At 44.2% G+C, this 21,436-nt stretch overlaps 1 protein-coding gene across 3 annotated transcripts; it reads right to left on the bottom strand.

Moving 5' to 3' along the window:
* Positions 1-79: 79 nt before the first annotated feature.
* tp53bp2a (tumor protein p53 binding protein, 2a) lies at positions 80-20,925 on the bottom strand. 3 transcript variants are annotated; one of them, XM_028988323.1, is made up of 21 exons: positions 20,651-20,925; positions 20,397-20,526; positions 14,750-14,897; positions 13,450-13,563; positions 12,200-12,270; positions 11,734-11,835; positions 10,714-10,888; positions 10,297-10,478; positions 10,010-10,174; positions 8,548-8,595; positions 7,921-8,107; positions 5,966-6,016; positions 5,345-5,467; positions 5,033-5,169; positions 4,435-4,852; positions 3,229-4,016; positions 2,331-2,468; positions 2,115-2,248; positions 1,800-1,966; positions 1,498-1,697; positions 80-1,401 (listed from the first exon to the last, which is right to left on the bottom strand). In XM_028988323.1, the coding sequence occupies exons 2-21, from the start codon at positions 20,421-20,423 to the stop codon at positions 1,360-1,362; spliced, it is 3,417 nt and encodes a 1,138-aa protein (XP_028844156.1). In that variant the 5' UTR covers positions 20,424-20,526; positions 20,651-20,925; the 3' UTR covers positions 80-1,359. The 3 variants fall into 3 exon arrangements, with proteins under 3 accessions (XP_028844156.1, XP_028844158.1, XP_028844157.1); XM_028988325.1 differs by lacking the exon at positions 5,966-6,016; XM_028988324.1 differs by lacking the exon at positions 20,397-20,526 and having other exon boundaries at positions 20,876-20,903.
* Positions 20,926-21,436: the final 511 nt, after the last annotated feature.

The raw sequence follows: 21,436 nt of genomic DNA, 5'->3' as shown, positions 1-21,436 counted from the left end.
TTTGCCTGTACTGTACATTCAGCTACACTACTGCTGTTCTGCACATGCACTTATGTAGTAAATGAACACAAAACATAGATTCATGAAAACATTTTATTGTAAATCCTTACAGCTTCATGTTAAACAATGACCAATATGAGAAGTAACATTAACTGCAACAAAAATAAATATTTATTTGGGACAGTGGTATATAATGTCAGCAAGTCAGTTCATACCGAAGTGAGACAGACATGAATAGGAGAGGGCAGGCAAGTTTCGCATTTTAAGATGACAGCAGATCTCTGTCGGATAGACATTGTAGGTGAAAAACCATAATGTACCCTTTCAAATGTCAGGTGAAACTTTCAGTGGACAAGTATGCACTCATCTGAACCTACATGCTTCATACATGCATTACCACCTATAAAAAGATTTTAAAATAGTAATACAAAAATCTGGGCTTTCCCTATAAAAAAAAAAAATTTAAAAAATGGAATGAATTGTGTAAAGACATTTGACACACCAAACTGGCAAAATTGAGATACACCATTCGATTCATGAGCTTGACGTGGTCTTTCATTCTTTACTTTATTACACTGTAATAAGCATTGGGAGTAATCTTGCAGACTAACACTGGTGAGCCGATTACTCTTATGAAAGACAGATTATGTTGCCAGCAAATGTTGCAGAATATTATAGATTTTTTGCATTCTGCTGAACCCATTTCAGACGTCACAAAACAAATTAAATGAGCCTAATCTAATGCTCTTGTATTTAGTTCTGCAAGTCTAATAGGTAACATTTGATGGACACCGGGTAACAATTTATTTGTGCTGCAAAAAAAAAAAGTCAACATCATCATGTCCCAAGCCTATGTTCTCACTGTTTTATTAATCTATACCTGTAATTGATCAATATTTCATATATGAGTAACATTTGAGTAAGGGGTAGCACTATACTGTAAATATACTGCGCTGAAAAAAGAAAAAAAAAAAAAAAAAAAAAAAAAAAACACAGATTTAAAAGAACAAATATCAGTCACTGCATAAAATACTGCCTGTTTGGAAATTTTCCAACAACGGTGTTTGGTAAATGTATATGATTAACAAAGAATAGGACTACCACAACAAAGATCAGAGTTATGAAAAAATAAGTTTCAAATAATCCTTTATAAAAGTGCTTCAGATGAGCCAAAAAGAGAGTCAGTGGTTTCAAACCGATCTTCAGAGCGGTTTGATACACTTTAGAAAAAGAATATCCTTCATGGATTTTGATCTTGTCTTCATCGGATATGATTTTCTCCATTTTAGAGTCCAAAGATGAAGAAATTCCTTTTAAGCCTCACTGCAGCTGGAGACAAAACGCCAGGGTCCACAGGTCTCAAGCCAGGCTTCTCTGGCGTGGCTTAATTCTTGGGTATAACTGGTGACAAATTTTTTTTTTTTTAGCTATTTAAGACTTCAGCGTGATGAAGTTGTATTATCAATTTGAAGCTGAAAAATGACTATTTTCACTTACCCCCAGGAGGTTTCGGGGAATGTACCCCTCTTTGTCACCCATGCGTGCCCACCACCACTCAATCTCGTCCTCATCTTCACGACGAATAATGGTCATGCAGTCACCTTCTCGGAATTGCAATTCATCTTCATTCTCACTGTCATAGTCCCATAGGGCGTAGACCACTCCTCTATTCATAATGCCCATCTTCTCCTGAACACCTGAGTGACAAATACAAAAAGGTTACATGCACATGCTATAGATTTACATACATTACTCTAATGAGAAATAGAGCTCGGAACACATGTATGCAAAGCACTGACCGTAAAGAAACTGCGAGCACTGTGTGTAGCCCTCCTCCATCTCTTCACATTTGTCGGCAGCAGTCTGCATGTCGCTGTAGGTCATGGCAAATACTGCTGCTCCAGATTCCACCAAGAATTTACACACCTGCACGTTGTTGCAGGATGCAGCACAGTGCAATGGAGTCCTAAGAGCCAGACAAAGAAACACATTTAAACATAAAAAAAAACTGCTGCATGCAACAGGAAACCTATTAAAAAGAAATGGCACAAGCAGTTTAAGTAAGTAAGTTTAAAATAAATAAATAAAAGAGTTGTGTCAAAAGGTACCCATACCAGCCATCGCTATCAGCAGCATTCACGTTGACTCCAAACTGCACTAGGAATTTTACAATTTCTGTGTGGCCAGCACATACTGCATTATGCAGAGCCGTAATTCCTTCATCGTTTGGCTGACTGGGGTCATCAACCTAAGTCAGATGTACACTTTTAGCACATAACTTAACAAAACAAGTTCACTATGCCAAAAAACAGACTTTGGTGATCGCTCACCTCATAAATGATCCTCTGGACCAGGTCGTACTCTCCCTCCAGTGAGGAGTCCAGCAGCAGAGCCAGAGGATTGAACTTCACCCTCATGCTGTGGTCGATGCGCTCCGATCCAATCTTGCGCAGGTTCGTTCTCTTTCCCTGAAGACACACACACACACACACACAGTTTAAATCCTTTAATGTCCCATACTGAGAAAACCCACAACCCTGATTCAGAAAGCAGCCCCCGCATCACCTCACTGAGAGAGAAGGCACTCCTACCCCCTTCAAGAACAATACTGAAGCATTCCTATGAGCATAACCTAGTGTGAACCCAAAATGTTTCATTTAAAGTAGTTACACAAGCTGCTTAAATGCTATTTTTCCCTCCGCAAATAAAAGAGCTCTTTTAGGGTTTTAATGAGACAGGTACAGCTCATTACATTTAGTAACAAATAACAGAGATGTGGGACAGCTTATTTAGCTCCTGGAACGCCACACAGCAAAGAATGGACCTCCTTTGTTAGGAATTAAAGACCTTTAAAGGGAAAAAAAAAAAAAAAAGTATGATCTTATAAGAGTTTATACAAGTTTCCAACAAATGTGTACTATATTGGGATTAGTTATATAACCTCTCACAAGGTCCAATTCCCAGGGTGCGAGTAGGGCCAAGTGAGCATAGGAACGTGTAAAAATTAGAGAGTTTTGCCATGAAGACCTAACTACCCTCTCTCAAGATCAAGCAGGATTTTTAAAAAATCTTTTCAGGTTTTAAATGCCCATTTGCTCAGGCTGAAGAGTCTGACTGACATCCTAGGTAATAGGTTTCAGGTTTCAGTACGGTTTACTACTATTCTCAAGAAAACTGTAAATTGTCACACACATGCAAGACAGACCAAACAGAGACTGAAGCACTCACTGGAGGAAGTGTGACCTGTCCTGTGACCTCTGGAGCCTTCATGTTGAAGGTGTCTTCCCCAAGGGCTTCCTGGTCAGCCCCACTGGGGTAGGGAGGTGGGGGGTATGGTGGAAACTCCTCCATGAAGCTCTCAGTGGGAGGAGGGAGGTTGGGAGGCTGTTCATCTGCTGCGGGTTGAGGAGGAGGGATGAAATCCTCTGGACGTGGTGCAGGGTGAGGGGGAGGTGGTGGAGGAATGAAATCTTCTCCCTCTATCTCAGGGATTGAGGATGCAGGAGTGGTCTCAGGCAGGGTCTGCTCAGGTACCTGGATGGCCGCAACATCTGAAGCAGGACTCTCAGTGTCTGCTGCTGGGCTGGCACCAGAACCTTCCTTACTCTCTTCGTGAGAACCTGGTTCAGTGGCTGTGGTTTCCATGGCTGCCAGAGTGGTCTTTTGGTAAAGCAGTTTCTGGATGTTGGGCCCCGCAGGGCCCTCTGGCTCTGTGATGGAGCTTCGTTTCTTCAGGGGCCGCGGCGCATTATAGAGCTTCTTCCTAAGAGCCTCCAGATCCACATCGCTCTGGTGACGGTAAGGGTTGGAAATGAAAGGCAGCAACTTGGTGGGGCTGAGGGGTCGTGGGATGCGCTCAGACTCTTGGCCCTCGGAGGGCCCGGGGCCTGTGTTGCCATGGTCCACTTCTGTATCAGGGGTGCTGCGGCCACCGCTGGGCCTCTCTAGGTATGGGTTCTCAGGATGTTGGTTGTAAGACAGCTGAGTTCCTCCAGCGATCACTGGCTTCCCATAAACTTCACACAAAAAAAACAAAAAGTTACTATCAATAAAAACCATCAGCTGTGATTTACACTTTTTAAAAACTGATACACCCAGTAATCTTACTCAAATAAATCCTTTATTTAATTACTTTTCTTACATAAATCTACAAAAATACATTTCAAAATCAAAAATTAGGGCAGTGATACCCCACTCTTTTCCTTTTTCCTTTTCTTATCAGGCATGCATGATACATGTAGTGTCCGGCTAAGGCTAAGATCAACCAACATGACGATTATTCAGTCCACATGGTACCTGAATTTTCCATTTACATGGAAATGTGGCAAATAAATGTGTCAAATGAAATGCTTGTGTATGGTGCCAGGGTTTTCTTTAATTATTACATTTAGAGGCAACAAAGGTTTACACCAAGACAGTCACATTTTCACTCACCACTAACAAAGTTGTTGCTGCGGCTCTGGGACCGGTTCAGTGTTCCCTGCACCCCCTGCTGTGACCCCTCCCCAATGTACATCTTGTAGATGTAGCTGCCAGCCCCAGTCTGTGGCTTCTGTAGGGTCTGACCACTGTTGTCTTTGGAGGCCGGAAGCTCAGGGGTGAAGGGCCGGACCGTGGCTGCCGGGGGTGTGTCCTGCTTGGAGGGCAGGGGGAGGGTGTTGCTCTGGGTGGGGAGAGGAATTCTGCTTTGGGTGCCAGGTTGGAGCGGACCGGCCCCTTTCACCATGCCAGGAAAGGTCCCGGTGCTGTGGGACTGCTTAACATAAGGAATCTGTCCGCCTGTTGGGAGGTTGACCTGTCTGGGTTTGCTGGGAACAGGAGGGGGAACCTTTACAGGTGGCTTACCATTACCCTGTAAAAATGTGAGAACAGATGATATCAAGAATCATTGGAGAAGCGAGGGGGAGAAAAATATATACATGATCAGGTTTTCCAGAAATGTTACATTAGACATTTTAGATTATAAGTCAAACTAAATGGGTTAAATCCTCAAAAATCGGAATGACTTTGAGCTTCTAAGTTTGGCACCTACCTGTGCATCCCTCACAAGGTCATCGCTGCTCTGGTTCTTCCGTAGGGAGGAGGTGGGCTGCTCAGTGGCCTCGAACATGGAGTAGGGACGCACCCTTCTGTCCTGACTACCCCGCTTTGGCACCTCAGAGTCATTTGCTGCAAAAAAAAAAAAAACAAAAAAAAAAAAAACACCATATTAGCATTCACAGCACTCTCACTCCAGTCTCTGAGGGCTGGGGAGGGAGGGTGCCAAGGTCACTCAATTATCAGCCATTATTGAATTGAAGAGGGTGGAGAGGATTGGTAGGGTGACGCGGGGGCGCAGGGTCACCTTGGTCCACTGAAGTGTGGGACGTCACGCGTGGGAGGGTGGAGGACGACCCATGGCTGAGGTTTGAGTCTGTGCTGGAGTTGCTCCAGTCCGACGGCTTGGATCCCTTCACTGACTGGAGCCCTGTGAGGTGAGCAGGGCACAGTTATGCGTCCGACCAGCGCTAATGTACAGCCTAGGATGATGCTAAATAATAAACTGGTCTCTGCTCTGCTGAGAGGAAGTGGAAACAGCACAGCACACCCACCCTCGGGCCTTTTTATTATGCACTCACTGCACCCAGCAGCACAGGCAGCAGATACTGACACGATCACATTGGGCAGAGAGCACATGGTATGCTAGCTCCACTCTGGGAAATCAGTTTGTTCCAACTGACCCGTTTAGAATATTAAAATAGCAAAACGGCAATAACCCCTCCCCACACACATGGTCAGTCACACACAGCAACACTGCACAACACTCTCAGGAAGACCACAGAGGGAAGCATTCGGGGACATCCAAATCGACGTTGCAGGATGTGAACGATCAATACTTTCAAGTGAGGTCAGCATGCCACATCACCACTCGTGCCATCCAGAAAACGAAAGAAACAGCAACACAACCAACCAAAGCAGTCTGTACCTTTCCTCTTAGCCCGGAGCTCTTTCAGCGGCTTAAGCAAGAACATTGCTTCTACAAACGCACACCATGTTTCAGCAACAAATAAAAAAAAAAAAAAAAAAAAAAAAAAAAAAAAAAAAACACTTTAGCCTTTGGACATCCAGTCAAGTCAATCCAAATCTTAGCAAATTATGGAGAGAGAAAGAGACACAGCCGAGGACAGAGCAGAGGTAGAGGCTGATTGAGAGGGCAGTCCTCTCGTCCCAAATAAGAAGCGACTTTGTTTCGCGTGAAGGGCAGATTCACTTTTTCCCCCCCTCTCTCCTCCACAATCTCCATTCTTCCCCACTGCATATTGGCTTTTCATGTGGAAGTGATTGCATGCAACATCACAGCAGACTTGTAAAAACCTGTTACTTTTAACTCCTGCCTTCCTCAGACAGAAGGCCGGGAGAGAAACAGAAGGCAGCAGAAGGAAGAGGAAGCTCGACTATTCCCACTGAAGAACACCGGTTCTGCATGCACTGATTCATATTTAATGACAACAAATGGTCTATGCTTGTTATGGGACACTTATTTAAAGAAAGTGCAGAGTAATATCTGACTCATTCTGTGGATTGGGGCTGAGAATTGGAGAGAAGTTCTGGATAAAGAGGTGCACTCTCTCATTGATATCAATCATTTTGCTAAGGACTATTAGATTCAATCGTTTCATTGTAATGCCCTTTTCAATCGCTGTCCTGCTGTCCCTTTAGACATTGTCCAAACACAACTCTACTCAAAGTAGAATATTAGCGTAGGATGAATTTGACTAAGAAGGAGGTGGCATTTCTTACACTAGATGTAGCATTTTATTGAAAGTGTGCAATTGCTGCAGAGTGAGATTTACTCAATGTGGTGTGTGTGTGTGTGTGTGTGTGTGTGTGTGTGTGTGTGTGTGTGTGTGTGTGTATATATATATATATATATATATATATATATATAGGACTGGTATGGAAGCCTTCTTTGCATATTCAATTATTCAATATAACAAACCAGAACTAAAATGGCAATTCTATCTTAGACTAGATATAATCGCCCAACCCTAGCCCTATATTAGTCCCATCTGCAGAGGCATGTGATCAGATGTCCATGTGAGTCAGGTGACCTTTGAAAGTCCAGGTACAGGCCAGTTGCTCTGTTTGGATAAACTCACTTTTCAAATTCCTGAAAAAAAGGAGGGGCTCAGAGTGGCCAGTGCCAACAACTTGACCTCTGTAGACGCGCAAAGTCTCTGCAGTCAGCTAGGCTCAGACCCCCTCCGGTGGTATGACTCATTCATAGCAGTTGGACCAGACCATTTTAACAGTGGCTTCATACCCTAGCATTACTGTCATTTCTAATAAGCGGTTGTGTGATGAGGAAAAACCACCGTACCCTGCAGCGATCTTCATAGTTTGCTCTTCAGTGTTTGAACAAAGGATAAAACAAAGCAATGGAAGAGTCTGTAGGTCATGGTGAACAGAGCAGAGAAAGAGAGAAAGAGAGAAAGAGAGAGAGAGACAAAGCAAATGACTGGGAATCATCCACAGATTGGGCAAAGCAGCACAGCTACCTCCAGATCCATAGCTGGCCACTACCTTCAGACGTTAGTGTCACATCACAGCTGAAATCAGTCCAAGGTAGAGGGCGAAAAGCAGAATCCTCCCCTCCTAATTTGCATACACAAACGTGAGTCACGTGTTTGTGAACATCTGCTTCATACAAACGTAAAGAGTCATGACATATTGGCGGGAAAAAAACATGAAAAAGCTTTCACTGGAACCCCCTCCAATTCAACACGCATGTGAGAACACACCATATCTGAAATGTAAATCTGACTTTGGTTCAGGTGGCCTCTTGACAATGCATTATATTTCAATACATTCCGAACATATTTTTATTTAAGTAGTTGCATTATTTGGCAGGTTCAGTTTTGACATGGCTAAATTCCATACCTGTGTTGGGTTTGGGTTCCGGGGTGCTCCGGTCCTGTGAGGGAAGAGTGGAGGTCCCGTCTGGGTAGGTGGGCTTCACCAGCAGCTCGTGCCTGGCTGAGCCACGGGGCATGGTGGATGACTGAATGTATGGACCCACTGCAGCCACCCGAGAGGGACCGGTCTGTGTGTGGCCATCATTAATGGCCTGTGAAGAACCCAGAAATGATTACGCAAAACTTCAATAATAACCAGACCACTAACAGATGGACATTAGTTAATTATGACCTCATCTAAATATCAAATACAGCTGCAGCAGAATTTTACAGTATGACTGAAGTTATGGATGAGCATTAATAAAGTGTAAATATTAAATCATGAGAGAAAAAAAAAAAAATAAAACAATTAACAGACATGTAAGATTTTTTTCTTTTCTACAGCAGTACTTTGGCAACTATATTACTTCTGCAATCTCCAGAATAGGAGCATATGAATTGAAGCCTTTCAAATAAAATAAAATCAATAAACAGGAAACTGCTCAGCAAAGAAATACAAATAGCAGAAATATACTTGCACACCCTCCCCAACGAAAAAAAAATTCATGTACAAAAACAATACTGTGAGGATCCAATCCCCCAGCGGTTTTACCTGAGGATGCGTGTCTTTTGAAGCCTTCTCTTTAACAGGAAAGCCATTCTTAAGAAAACATAAAAACAAACTTCAACAATAATTGACAAAATCACTCATTTTTCTCTTTAGGAATGCAAAGATGGAATAAAACTGCAGTTTACATGGGCATGCTTCCCGGACAACGGCACACAGTTTTCCTGGCAAATGTTGAGGGGTAAACGTAATCCCTTTGTGCCAGTCTGAAAAAGGGCCCTTCATTGAAATTCTGAGCAGAAAAATCACTAAATCACCTCTTCATGGTCATAGACCCAAATAAGTGTGACATTTCTTTACACACCTTTACCTCTCCCAATCTTTCTTTCGTCAAGGATGAGACATCAAAAGGGAGCGCTCTCCTTTGAGTCTGGATTATATAAAAAAAGTACTGGGTGATAAAAGGGGCTTAAGTGAATAGCAAAGAGAGAGTTTAATGAATTCTCAGAGGAGAGCTTTTACTCAAAAAGTTAAGGTTTCACAGGGAATAAAGGGTTCCATATTTATATTAAAAGCAGCTTTGATTCCAAAACCCACAGAAGCAACCACCAAAAAGGACCAGACAGGAGGTGATCAATAAATTGTTGCAAAACAGCAAGCCACAAATCAATAAAAAAAAAGCAATTAAACAAACAGCTTCAGAGCTGACAAAACAGGTAGTGAAAGACAAAAACTAAAAATCAAAAACACCCTAGCAAGGTTATTAATCATTGTGCAAGTTAGGTAAGACCGAAAACTACTCTCCTCATCCATAACTTCATTCACTCAGCACATAAAAAGTTCAAGAAATTGGAAGTTTTTTTTGTCTGCTGCAGGTCAATCCTGCACAGATTGTTCAAAAACAACGTAAACAGGAAAGCTGGGCTGACATTAGTGGTTTCACAGGAACTAGGGGGAGATGGAACCGGCCCTGAGCTCAGCTATATTCTGTAGCCTGAAGGCTGATAACATCTCCCCCGGCATTTCGACAGCAGCCTGCTTTCCAGCTCAAGCTGGACTGGGTTGCAGAGACATGTTTTGAGGGGGTTCGTTTCAAAAGGTTTCTGGTTGATCTCGACCCAGCTTCCCATCCATTAACCGCTCGTGTGTCCCAGTCAAGTAGCTCAGCCACTCAGAAAGAAGGCTCCGCGGCAGAATTACGCTTAGTCCCACAATTAAGCGGACAAAAATCATGAATGATCAACAGATCAACCCCACCCCCCCTCATTCCTTACAAATCAGCATACAACAATATATTATCTTCATTTGCGATTAGATCCCAGAAGCAGACACTTCAAATTGTATTTGCACTTCCTATAGACACCAACAACATACATGTATGTTTTCTTCGGATGGGCTATAAAAGGGCCAGGATTTTAAATTGGCATAGAATAAAAGTCATTTTGACCAAAAAAAAAAAAATGTTTTTATATCAGTGTAGAGAAAAGCAGGGTCTGCATTAACTTACGGGAAGGTTCTCCTTTTGCTGCAGAGCAGCTTTCTTTTTCCACAGCCGGTCTCGAAGCTCGTTCACGCGCTTGTCCATGGCCGCCACCTCCTGATTTCGCTTGTTCAGGCTCTCCCTTTGCTGCTGCAGCTTAGCATTCTGGTCCTGGTTCAGCTTGTTCCTCAGCTGGGCAAGGAATCATCGATTCAAAAAAGTTGCAAACTTCACAGATAAACATGAATGAAACAACGAATTCCGTAAAATAATCTAGAACCAAGGTTAGACAGCCCGTACACAAAGAAACTCACCTGCAGTTCTTTGTAGAGTCGGTCCAGCTCAGCCACCGAGCTCTGGTTGTCTCTGAAAGCCTCCACCTTTCCATTCTTCAGAATCTCCAGCTGCCTGCTCAGCTCCTCCACCTTCGACACAGCCACCATCAGCTCCCGCTGTTTCTGCTGGAACAGGCTGTTCATCTGCTCAATCTCCTCCACTGCAAACGCACGCACACACACACACACACACACACAAGTGCTCTGGGTCACAACGCAGTGACATGCAGGACATGCTTCTGCCAGGCTTTTAGAGGTGGATGGCCTTCTAGAGGGACACTGTGACACCTTGAATAACCAGTCAACGATATACTGGCTCTTTGTTCTGAAATAGGTCAGAACGTAACAGTATACAAAAGCACTTATGGTCCGACCGACGTCCCAAGGCTCACTTACCCAGCTTCCCGTTGCTGAGGCGCTTCTGCTCCACCTGGCCCTTGAGGGCCCGTACTTTCTTCAGACGGGCCTCCTGGTTCTCCACATTCTCGCGGAGCCTCTGCAGCTTCTCCTGCTCAGAGGCCTGCTGCTGCTGCCTCTGGTCCTGCTGCTTCAGGTAGCGCAGACGCTGCTCCTGTACACACCGGGGCGGCAGCATGAATCTTCCAAACAATTCACACTAAATATTTTAGTGGGACATTGGACACAGCAGTTGCCGCCCTGCAATGTCATATCACTGCTGACATAACATTTCTTCTGGTCAGCAGAGGTCCTTTAATCAGAAAGTGACCTTTGGTGAATGAGGAGGTGGGTGTACAGCAGCAGATGGCTATTCCACATCCTGTCATTGTACACCTCTAAAATGAGTAGATCTAAATAGTAACTGTAAAACATATATTTTTAGTACACTATAAAATGACCGCACAGTGTATTTGAGGGTTGACGAAGATGCTACATATATAAAATTAGGTTTAGAATGAATTAAAATTAGCAGTACACGGTCCTGAAATCCTGCAAGTGGTGCTGAAGGAGCTGAAGGACTTCTCAAATGTCAAATTCAACTTGTGCTGAGACCGGTACAGACATACAGGCTTGAACCACCAGAATTCTTTTGAGGACCAGAGGACATTAGGCAGTGGTGGCCCTAGCATGAAAGGAAACAGACCCGTAATCGGGGGTTGCCGGGTCAAATTACACGTCTGCTTTTCACGTCTGATTCATGTCATTTTCAGCATCACATTCTAATATGTACAATGCACTTAGAATCAAATCTCTAAAAAAATCCTTATTGCCATAACACAATGAGTGTGAGTCTTATGGAGCTAGTGGCCTTAACGATTGTTGAAGTTCAGTATTTTCTCAGTCATTTACCATAATGTCTATTTTTCATCGTATGTGCCCCTCATATTTCATCCATTTCTCACACCCTTGGGCGCTTTCTTTTGCCCTTGCTTTCTCTCTGTCTGTCTGTCTACATACCTTGGAGGCAAGGAGTTGTTGTTGAGCATCAATCTGCTGCTGCTGTCTGGCAGCCATTTCCTGCAGTTCAGCCAGGGTCATGTCCATACGCGGTGGGGCCACCTGCTCAGGGAGCGGGAAGAGGGAATATTACCACTGTGCTCTGATGTACCCAGAAGTCACTGCCCTGCACAACGAGTTCTGCGTTCATGTGACCCGAGCCCCACTGCAGTCTCAGGGTCCATTTGTATCTAAAACTCCTGTGCGTGTGCATTCTTCTCATGACTCTACGGGCAGGAGCAGCTTAACTTGTCTTCTGTTGCCTCAAAAAGCTCTCACGGGAGAAAAACTAACACCAGATACGTTTGAGGATCTTTGAAGAACTTTCTGAAGCAATCAATCACATTGTCAAAGGGTTCGTAGCACAAAAAAAAAAAAAAAAAAAAAAAAGGTGCGGGGCATGCCAACATCTCTCTGCTGTACTCACCCCATTTTCCATCCTCCTGTCTCCAGGTCCCTTCACTCCATTCCTCTTGTAATCGGATCCCCGGGAGCTACCTGATGGAGCCAGATATGAAGTACAGTCAGGCCCTGTTTCACAGTTACTACAAATGCACCTGCTGTGCCTCATTTTGATGGGGACAGGAGGTCAAACCTAAATGTGACCAGAAAGAGAACGTAGAATGCAAGTCATAAAATCCACGTCTGAGCTTGTAAAACTGTGCAACACGATGAGCTTACGCCGGCAGCCCGAGTCTGGCACTGCAATGTTTGGGTTAGTCGGGACCGGACTGCTGTCCCCACGGATTACCTGCAAATCCACATGGAGCCTGTTTGGGCTAAGCAGCGAGCTGGGCTCCCTAGCGGTCAATGAAAAGACGCACAAATTTCTGGATCACGACACTCTTATCAGGGGCCAATGACATGACGTGCCTGGAGCAGAAACTGATCCCCTTTTACACTAAGCGGTGGATCTCCTGGAAAGGGTTCAAAGGCAAATGAACTAAATCCAGTGGAATTAGGCAAGTAGACAGGCATGCACACACGATAGTGCAAATTGGTTTGGTTTGTTCAAGCATCACAATCTAAATCTGATAGCTTTTCTGAGCACTTGTGCATTACAGACAAAATGATGCCAATACATAAATCCACAAGTGGTAGTACATCTTGTACATGGCGGAATCTCGTGACCACAGAAACTGCCAGACCAAAAATGAAGCTAGCTTACCAGGCCTTTAACTGAAGCTTGTATGATCAAGGGTGCATGATTTTTGCAAACACTCTCCATCTTGTATAGCACAGCAATTTTTAATGGATTATTAATGAGTAACTCAAACAATAAAATAGGTATCATTTGCCTTAGGTTACCAACAGTGGTGGTTGTACTAACAGAGGCAGTGGTGGCCTGGTAGCTAAGGAAATGGAAGGTTTTCCCGCAATCTTGAATCCCGAACTGCCAATGTGCCACTGAGCAAAGTACCATCCCCACACACTGGGTGCCTTTCATGGCTGCCCACTGTTCACCAAGGGTGAGGGGTTAAAAGCAGAGGACACTGTTTGCATCGTGTGCTGTGCTTTCTTTCACAATGATAACCACTTGACTTTCACTAAGTGAACAGAATTATAATTTACATGTCATGGTGTTAAAATGAGCTCTTAGAGTAAAAGTGGACTGAGGAGCATGTTACGAAAATGTTCTCTTGGTTCACATATTACAGCCATAAAGCACAAACCCACCTGACTCACGGCTGGGGGCGCGATCATGGCGCAGGAAGAAGCGCACATCAGCCCTTTGCTGGCCCCAGTGCTGCAGCAGGTCAAGCATCCTCTCGCCGTCGCCCATTGGGCGTTCTGAGGAAAAGCAAAATACACAGATTTAATGCATGACAAACACCATGACACTTTAGGCGTAATACTTGTAATAAACAAACATTCAAAGACTGCTGTAGGTGCAAACCCTCGCACAAAATTATATTATTAACATAATTCCTAAAAATGCCCGTGTCATCTCAATGCCATTTAAATATTTGGAGTAGGTCTGAGTCATTTGGATTCATGAAAGAATGAAAGTGAATCCAGTCAAACTGCCATAACCTGAATGGGCCGCATTCTGTGAGGGTGTTAGTGTTAAAAGCTGTTTAAAAGCGGCTGGAGAAAAAGCTTCTGAAGGAACAATAATCAACTAAGGTGCTGCATGTCCTGCAGAAACACACACATCCTTGAGTAAAATGTTTGTGTGCATGTGAGAACATTGGAGCACATTTTATAGCTATTACACTGTGTTCTGTACTAGTTCTGTAGACCAGAAATACAGTAAGAATGAACAATTTTTTCCACCCCTCTCAGGGCAAACGAAACCTTTGAATCAATGCGCTCTTCTTGGCTGACCGACAAATAATCTCTCAGTACAAGACGGCTTTACCACATTCTCTCTACAGAAACTCTGAAAACTATGAATTAGCATAAGAGTGCACAAGGAGAAGAGAGAGAGAGACAAAAAAAAAAAAAAAAAAGAGAGACAGATAAGCGCTGAAAAGGGGGAGCATGGGATCCGCTCATTAGCCCTTTGGCTAAACGCCATCCACAGAGAGGCCTTTCAAAAATGGGCTATCTGATTTCACCATGCTGAAAAGAAGGAGAAACATGAATGGCAACCAACGCCTATTTTTACAATTTTGCGCTGGACGTCACTACTTCATGACAGATTTTAATACCAGCAAGAGACTTTGTACAACCTCGACATTACGAAGTAGTACTAGCTGGATCTACATGCATATTTATTTCTATAATAAGAGTCTTTAAATCTTTCTTTTGAACAAGTACCTGTTTTGTAAAAATAATTGCCTAAAAAAAAAATAATAATTCTTGGGTGAGGGTGAGAGGTCTCAGATGTGATCAATGCCCAAAGCTTGAGATGTTGTCAAACCTAAAAGAACACTGTAATATGCTTCTCCATATTTAGAAAAAAATAATTTAAAAAATGTTAACTTTCTGAATGCCACCGAACCAGTTAAACAGACCAGTGGGTTTCGCTCACCTGATCCACGCCACACCTCAGCCAGATGACAGTCCACCTCCCCGGGTTCCTTGCAGAGCTCCACAACGTCTCGGCACACGGTCTCGGGAGTGATTGGAACCTCCGTAAAATGCTGGTCATTGTTACTGAGGTACACTGTGAGGAACATCTGTTAAAAAAATTAAAAATCAGCAGGCATCACCGGGATTACTTCAGGACATCTCCACAAAACACATCGTTTTGATAGAGCATCGTTCGAGGCTCAGACATAGCGGGCGCTTCCACGCTTCGGGACTTTATTGAGAATTGTAACAGGCTGCGCAGGCTGCTCTGTGCTTCTGCTCATGCTCCTGGCGCATGGCTGCGGAATCGAAGCGCCATGCCTGCCGCCGCTTCCTGCCAAAAGCCCGCTCCGGCTGACGAGCCTTCACCGCAGAACTACCCCCACCAGCGAGACGCAGGCTGCGTACGTCCGCTGAGCGCGCGGCAACTCACTTCATTAAACGCCATACATTCGTATGACAAGAATAGAAATGTTATTTGCTGCTTAATTTAAAAAACCTCAGCATGTGCATTACAGACTTTTAAGACATTATTATTATTATTATGAACGTGTGCATGGATTTTGAAGGACAATCCTGACAACCTGAATTATGAAAAAATATCAGAAAGAACAGCAGAGGAAAGCAACGAAAAAAAAAAAAAAAAAACCCACACAGCTTAGTGAGGTATTTTTGTGAAATGACATTGTAAGCTGGCGTGAACATGCCAATATACTGCAAAAGCTTCAACCAAAGGGGCTTCACACGCCACTCCAAAATATCCTGCATACACTCATAAGCAGATGTGAATTTAAGAGGCTTTTGCAGCGCTGCCTCTCCATCGGCCCCATGACGAACGCTGAATACAATCATCCGGCTGCGCCGGAGAAACCTGACAAACCCTTGGCCAGGGCGGTCATCCACCCTGGGCTTACGCCCTTCGCCGTGCCAGCGTCCTGATCTGGGAGATGGGCTGTCGCGTCCAAGACGAGGAAGAGTTGGCCAATGACAAGAGCAGATAATGCAGCTGCCATTCTACACACAGGCGTCATTAGCTGTGGAATCCAGTCTTGAAAACGTTATGAGATACCAATGTCCCAGAAAATTTGTGTGTCCATTTATAAATATTATGATGGGGGAAGAAAAAAAAAAAAAAAAAAAAACTTTTTAAAAGCTAATTTACCAAACGCATATTTGATCTGGACTGGACTCATTCCATTCAGTTACGTTGAATATTTCAGAACACACAAGAATAATAGAATTACGCAATCACCTACTTTTTCCAGACTCAAAAAAAAAAGGTGCAATTACAGTCAATTAACATGTAATTATGGTTAAAGCCTCCGCACCCCAAACAAAATAATTGCTCAAGTAAACCAGGACCTTCAAGCGACCTTGTCACCCTTTGGGCCGAGAGAACATAGCTGGAGGAAAAGGGGGTGTAATTATATTGCGGCCGTGCTGCCCCATCCACTCAGCACTAAACTTAATGATCCTCGAAGTGGATCCTGAGAGCTTCCAACAGATGACTTGGCAGTTTGCGCCGTTCGCATGTGACCTTCACCCGGCTCCGGGTGCATAAATAAAGTACCCCTGGGTGCGCGATGACAGGGAAAGCTGACGAGCTGATGAGACGTGTTCTGTACCCGGAGAGGCAAATTAATACCGAATAAATAGTCCCGCACTGAAACCTTCCGGCCTTTAAATGTCCCTCGTGGAGGAAAGTTCCTTAATGTTGACTTCAACAAACAAGACGGCTCTGGAGAGTTCGCTAATAAGCAAGTGCAGCACTTTTTTTTTTTTTTTTTTTTCCCCGAGCAAACAGCATTTTGCATAACGATAAAATTCGATTTTTTATTTTATTTTATTTTTTTTAAAGCTGCAGCCCAGTAAACGTCATTTTGTTATCTAGAGCAGACAGAACTGATAAAAAGCGGCCAATGAAAATCATTGCAGCAAAAGCAATGGAACCGCTGGTAAATAAACAATAACCACCTCATTCGCGGTGCAAGCGACACCCGAGGCGGCATTAAGTATTCATAGGCCCCGCCAGCAGATCAATGAAACCGACGACTCCACCCGCCAAGTCCACTCAGCAGACCGAACGCCGTCCTCGTGTCCCAGCTGCACCCTACGCTACAGGTGACCCCCCCACCCCACCCACCCAAACGTCACCTGCACCTGACATGTGCGCCCCTCCCTCTGCCGAAACGCTCCGGTTGTCAGGGGTACGACCCGTCTGGGTGAATGCACTCGTGGCCCCGCCACAGCCGCTCTAAAGGGCTGTCTTGCTCTCTGCCTGTGTGGGTTTTTTTTTTTTTTTTTTTTTTTTAATAAGAGTAGGACTGGCAGGTCAGACAAAGATGGCGAGCGCGTGGCATCAAAAGCGCCATCCACAGGTGTGTGAAATATCCTGTCTGGTCTAGACAGAGATGAGATATAAAAAGGCAAGACAGCAAGACCAGTGTTGTCCAGCAAGCAATCTCGTGTCTTTATGAACTGGTCTGTCTGTCTGTGTGTGTGTGTGTGTGTGTGTGTGTGTGTGTGTGTGTGTGTGTGTGTAATAGGAATCTTCATGGAGGCCTACTCAACTCTGATTAAAACTAACATTTGACCCTCTGGGGGCAGTTAGCTCCATTACAGCCCCGAAACGGCTGCTCGCATTCAGGTCAGCGCACTCTGCTCTCGGCGGGGGCTCTGGACGGCAGGCTTATCAGCATGCTTGGCCCAAAAAAAAAAAAAAAAGGCTTTCCGGGTTTATAAAATAAACACACAAGGTCTGATTACAAGAAGAGGGAATGTTCGGGGCCGCTCCTCCTAATCAAACACGACTTCACTGTTTCACTAGTCATCATCACAAAGGATTTAAGGAAGTAAACGCATCTCATTTTTCTTAAGCAAATTTAACACTTAACATCCATGTTGATGGCTGGTTGGAATTCAGATCTTTACAAACAAGAATCGACATATAACGTCAGAAGTGGACAAGTTACTCGTTTTTAGAAAGTCAAACATGTGGAAGTGAAATGTAGTCTGCAGAGGAGTGGGGCCGGTCTCGGAGCAGAGCGCGGCGAACGGCAGTGGGACACGGCAGGAGGGAGCTACGAAAAGCAGGGGTCACAAACAAGAGTGACCCCCGCCTCATCCACCCAAACCCACACACTCAACTCCTAGCCATTGTTTTTACGCCGGCTTAAATTAGGAATGCCCATTAGGACTCTAATTCTCCAAATATTCTACAACGTAAGTATATAACATATTCGCACAGGATTTAAACTGGGTGACAAAAAAAATCAAGGAACTTCACTTCCTATAGATAAAATTTATCGATTTCATATTGTAGTTTTTCGGTCGCCTAGCAACACCTCCGCACAATATCCTCACTGTGACCTCGAGCCTGGCCTTAGCGCATGATACGAACCGCTGGGTAAACCCTACAACACATTCCTGATCCACTCTCGAATGTCTTTGAGCTCCAGTGCTAGGTGGCCCTTTCACCTCCGCACAGTGACTCAAACTTGTCCCCGTTTTCAAAAAGGGTCACAACATCTGCACCCTGCAGAAGAGGGAGAAGCCCCTTTCAGCACGTGAGCTGTATTCTATTATTCTAGAATCCATTGGCCTGGCTGCTCGTGAAGAGGCTCAGGTCAAAATGTTGCACCTTCCTTCTCCAAATTACAGTTTTTCTCTGTTAAAAGTACTGTCGAGGCCAACTTTCCACATTTCAATCACTTCAGAAGTAATGTTGGACCTCCTTTTAATGCCCCACCCTCACAATACAAAAGTATTCAATCAAATCAATCAGCCTGCCTCTGAAGCTTGAATTTTTTATTTTTTTTTCATTCATTTACATTTACAGCATTTATCAGACGCCCTTATCCAGAGCGACTTACAATCAGTATTACAGGGACAGTCTCCCTGGAGCAACTTAGGGTTAAGTGTCTTGCTCAGGGACACAATGGTAGTAAGTGGGATTCGAACCCGGGTCTTCTGGTTCATAGGCGAGTGTGTTACCCACTAGGCTACTACCACCATTCACAGATTTATATAAGTACATGAATGAATCCCTAAACTAACACAAATTAAGAAAGCTTCGATCTACCAGGCCTGCTCAGAGGTGCCAAGAGTTCTAATTTGCTGCCAGGCGACAGAAACGAAATCTGAAAGCAGACGTAAAAATATTATATCATATATTTGTTCCAGATGGCCAGAACACCGCCCTACACTATAAAGGCCGTCCAGTGTAAGACGAGAACCAGCGATAAACCGTGTACAGTTGTTCGGCTATTGTGCCAGTCGCTGTCTAGTGTAAAGAGGAGGTCTTATCACTGCACCACAGCACGGCCAGGCACAATGACGCTCCCCCACAAGGCAATAAAGGGTTCCCGGGCTCCATTGTACAAGGGGGGATAAAAAAAAAAAAGGATGAAAAAGTAATTGCTCATTAATGCTGCAGTCTCTCTGCAACTCTTACGAAGTTGCATCTCATGACTGATTTCACAACCATGCACACACAAAAAAAAAAAAAAAAAAAAAAATTATAAAATGGGAACATTGTGTTCTCACTGATCCCTATGCAGTAAAATGTAGCCTAGTGGTAGTAGCCTATGAACCCGGGTTCGAATCCCACTTACTGCCATCGTGTCCCTGAGCAAGGCACTTAACCCTGAGTGTCTCCGGGGGGGGACTGTCCCCGTAACTGCTGATTGTAAGTCGATCTGGATAAGGGCGTCTGATAAATGCTGTAAATGTAAAATGTGTGGCCTATCCTGAAAAAAGAAAAAAACCAAAAAAAGTTACAATAATAGTTTGTTCGTCATCATGCACCCACCGTAAGGCAGAGCAGGCCAGTCAAGTTTCCGGTGAAACTCAAGAACTGCAGTGACTTGGACGCACAATGAACACAAGTCACAGGCATCCATCCGCCCCCGAGAGACCACGCTCGCCATCACTCTCGCATCCACGGCCCACGAGACGAGACAAGGGAGACCGATGAAGTTCTCAGAGGCCATCCCTCCATCGGTGGTGCTCCTCTCGCTCACCCACCCCAAAAACACAGCCATCAGCATTTCCACAGACTCTTTAAATAAAACATGAACTGCTCCACGCCACGTGGAGAAATGAGCCTTCGAGCCCGGTTACAACACTGAAAACGACGCTGGGGGACATTATGCAAAACGAGACAGATCAAACGCGCCTAATACCAGAAAGAGGACTGTCGGAGGGACCATAAATTAAGATGTCAGAGCCACACACACACAAAAAAAAGGCCAAGAAAGACTTAACAAGGAATATACACACGTTAATTTAATAAATCAGGCAAAAACGCTGTTTCGGGGGTACGAATTAACGGAGGTGGTTACGCAACACGAGTTTCGCTCGGGGTTCGAAACGGTCCGACGCACGATTCAAAACTCAAAAAGACGTCGCGTAACATTATAAACGAGTAACGTTACAACAGTAAAAAAAAAGCGTCCATCAGCCATTCATTCGCGGACCACGTCAGTCCCGTACATCCATACGAGTGAAGAAATGGCATCTAAATAAATCATATTTCAACGGTATCGCTTTACCGGCGACGAAACAGGAACGGGGCAGAAGACGCGGGTTGGAATATAAATACTCACCGGCATCATCTTCGCGTCGTGGCGCATTTAACCTTCGACAAAATCCTTTAATCTTTGTTTCCAGGACCTGGTTTATAATTGCGGTAATCCCGAGGAGCGGCCGGCGACCAGCGCTTTACTTTACTCGGTCCTGTTCATAAAAAAAAAAAAAAAAAAACGTGTGGAATTAACACGAATTTTACTTTTTTTATTTAATTTTTTTTTACCGGGCGGCCGAGATGAAGCCGTCACTGCTGTTTCCGCAGGAGACTAACCTGTTGCGGGGACACTGCGAGGCCTCCTCGACAGAAAAGTTTTCCGTGGGGAAACGATGCTACGTTAGCATCTCGGCAATTGTTGCCGATCGTTTTTTTGCCTTTTTTTCTCGCAATAAAAAAAATAATAAACTCGTCCCCGCGTCCGCTGAGGCGAAATCGGCGCCGAAAACCGAGCGGTCCGCGCGGTGGGTGAGAGTATCGGCCCTCAAAAACAACACGTACGCCACATTTCGTAGCCAGCAACTTCTCCACCCCCGATCCCGTCTCCTCTAAAGAACCTGCAGCCCAGCCCAGGGTGACGTCACGGGGAAACTCGTCCCTCTGGAAGCGGAGCTCCTCCTCGCTGCACCCCCGCCTGAGTCTGACCGGGCGACCTCCCTTCGTTTTTCATTCATTTTTGCTCCACGCCACTCTTTATTAAGCGTCCACAGCCGTGTGCATTTGGACGCAATACAGATCCGGTTAAGACCGATTTAATTCGTTGGTTTAGTTTGTTTCACAGAATCAGAAGACTCGATTTGTCAGGAGTGATATGACAAAGATTACAAAAATTGTTAAAACATATAAGCAATATATTAACAAACATATTGTTAATATATTAACACTATCTTAATATATTGACATTATTGTTCATGTTTTGTAGATTTTCTTTTAATTCCTTGCATTATATATTTATTATGTAATATCTAAACTTTCACTAGTTATCAATCAGCATGTTTTTGCAAAGTCCCACAAAAAAAAAAACTTTAAAGAGACAGCACGCCTCGAAGAAGTTCTGACATT

Source organism: Denticeps clupeoides, chromosome 8, assembly GCF_900700375.1.
Source record: "Denticeps clupeoides chromosome 8, fDenClu1.1, whole genome shotgun sequence".
Lineage (NCBI taxonomy): Eukaryota > Metazoa > Chordata > Actinopteri > Clupeiformes > Denticipitidae > Denticeps > Denticeps clupeoides.
Note: the sequence above shows the minus strand (reverse complement) of the source record. Positions and strands in the feature narration are given on the sequence as shown.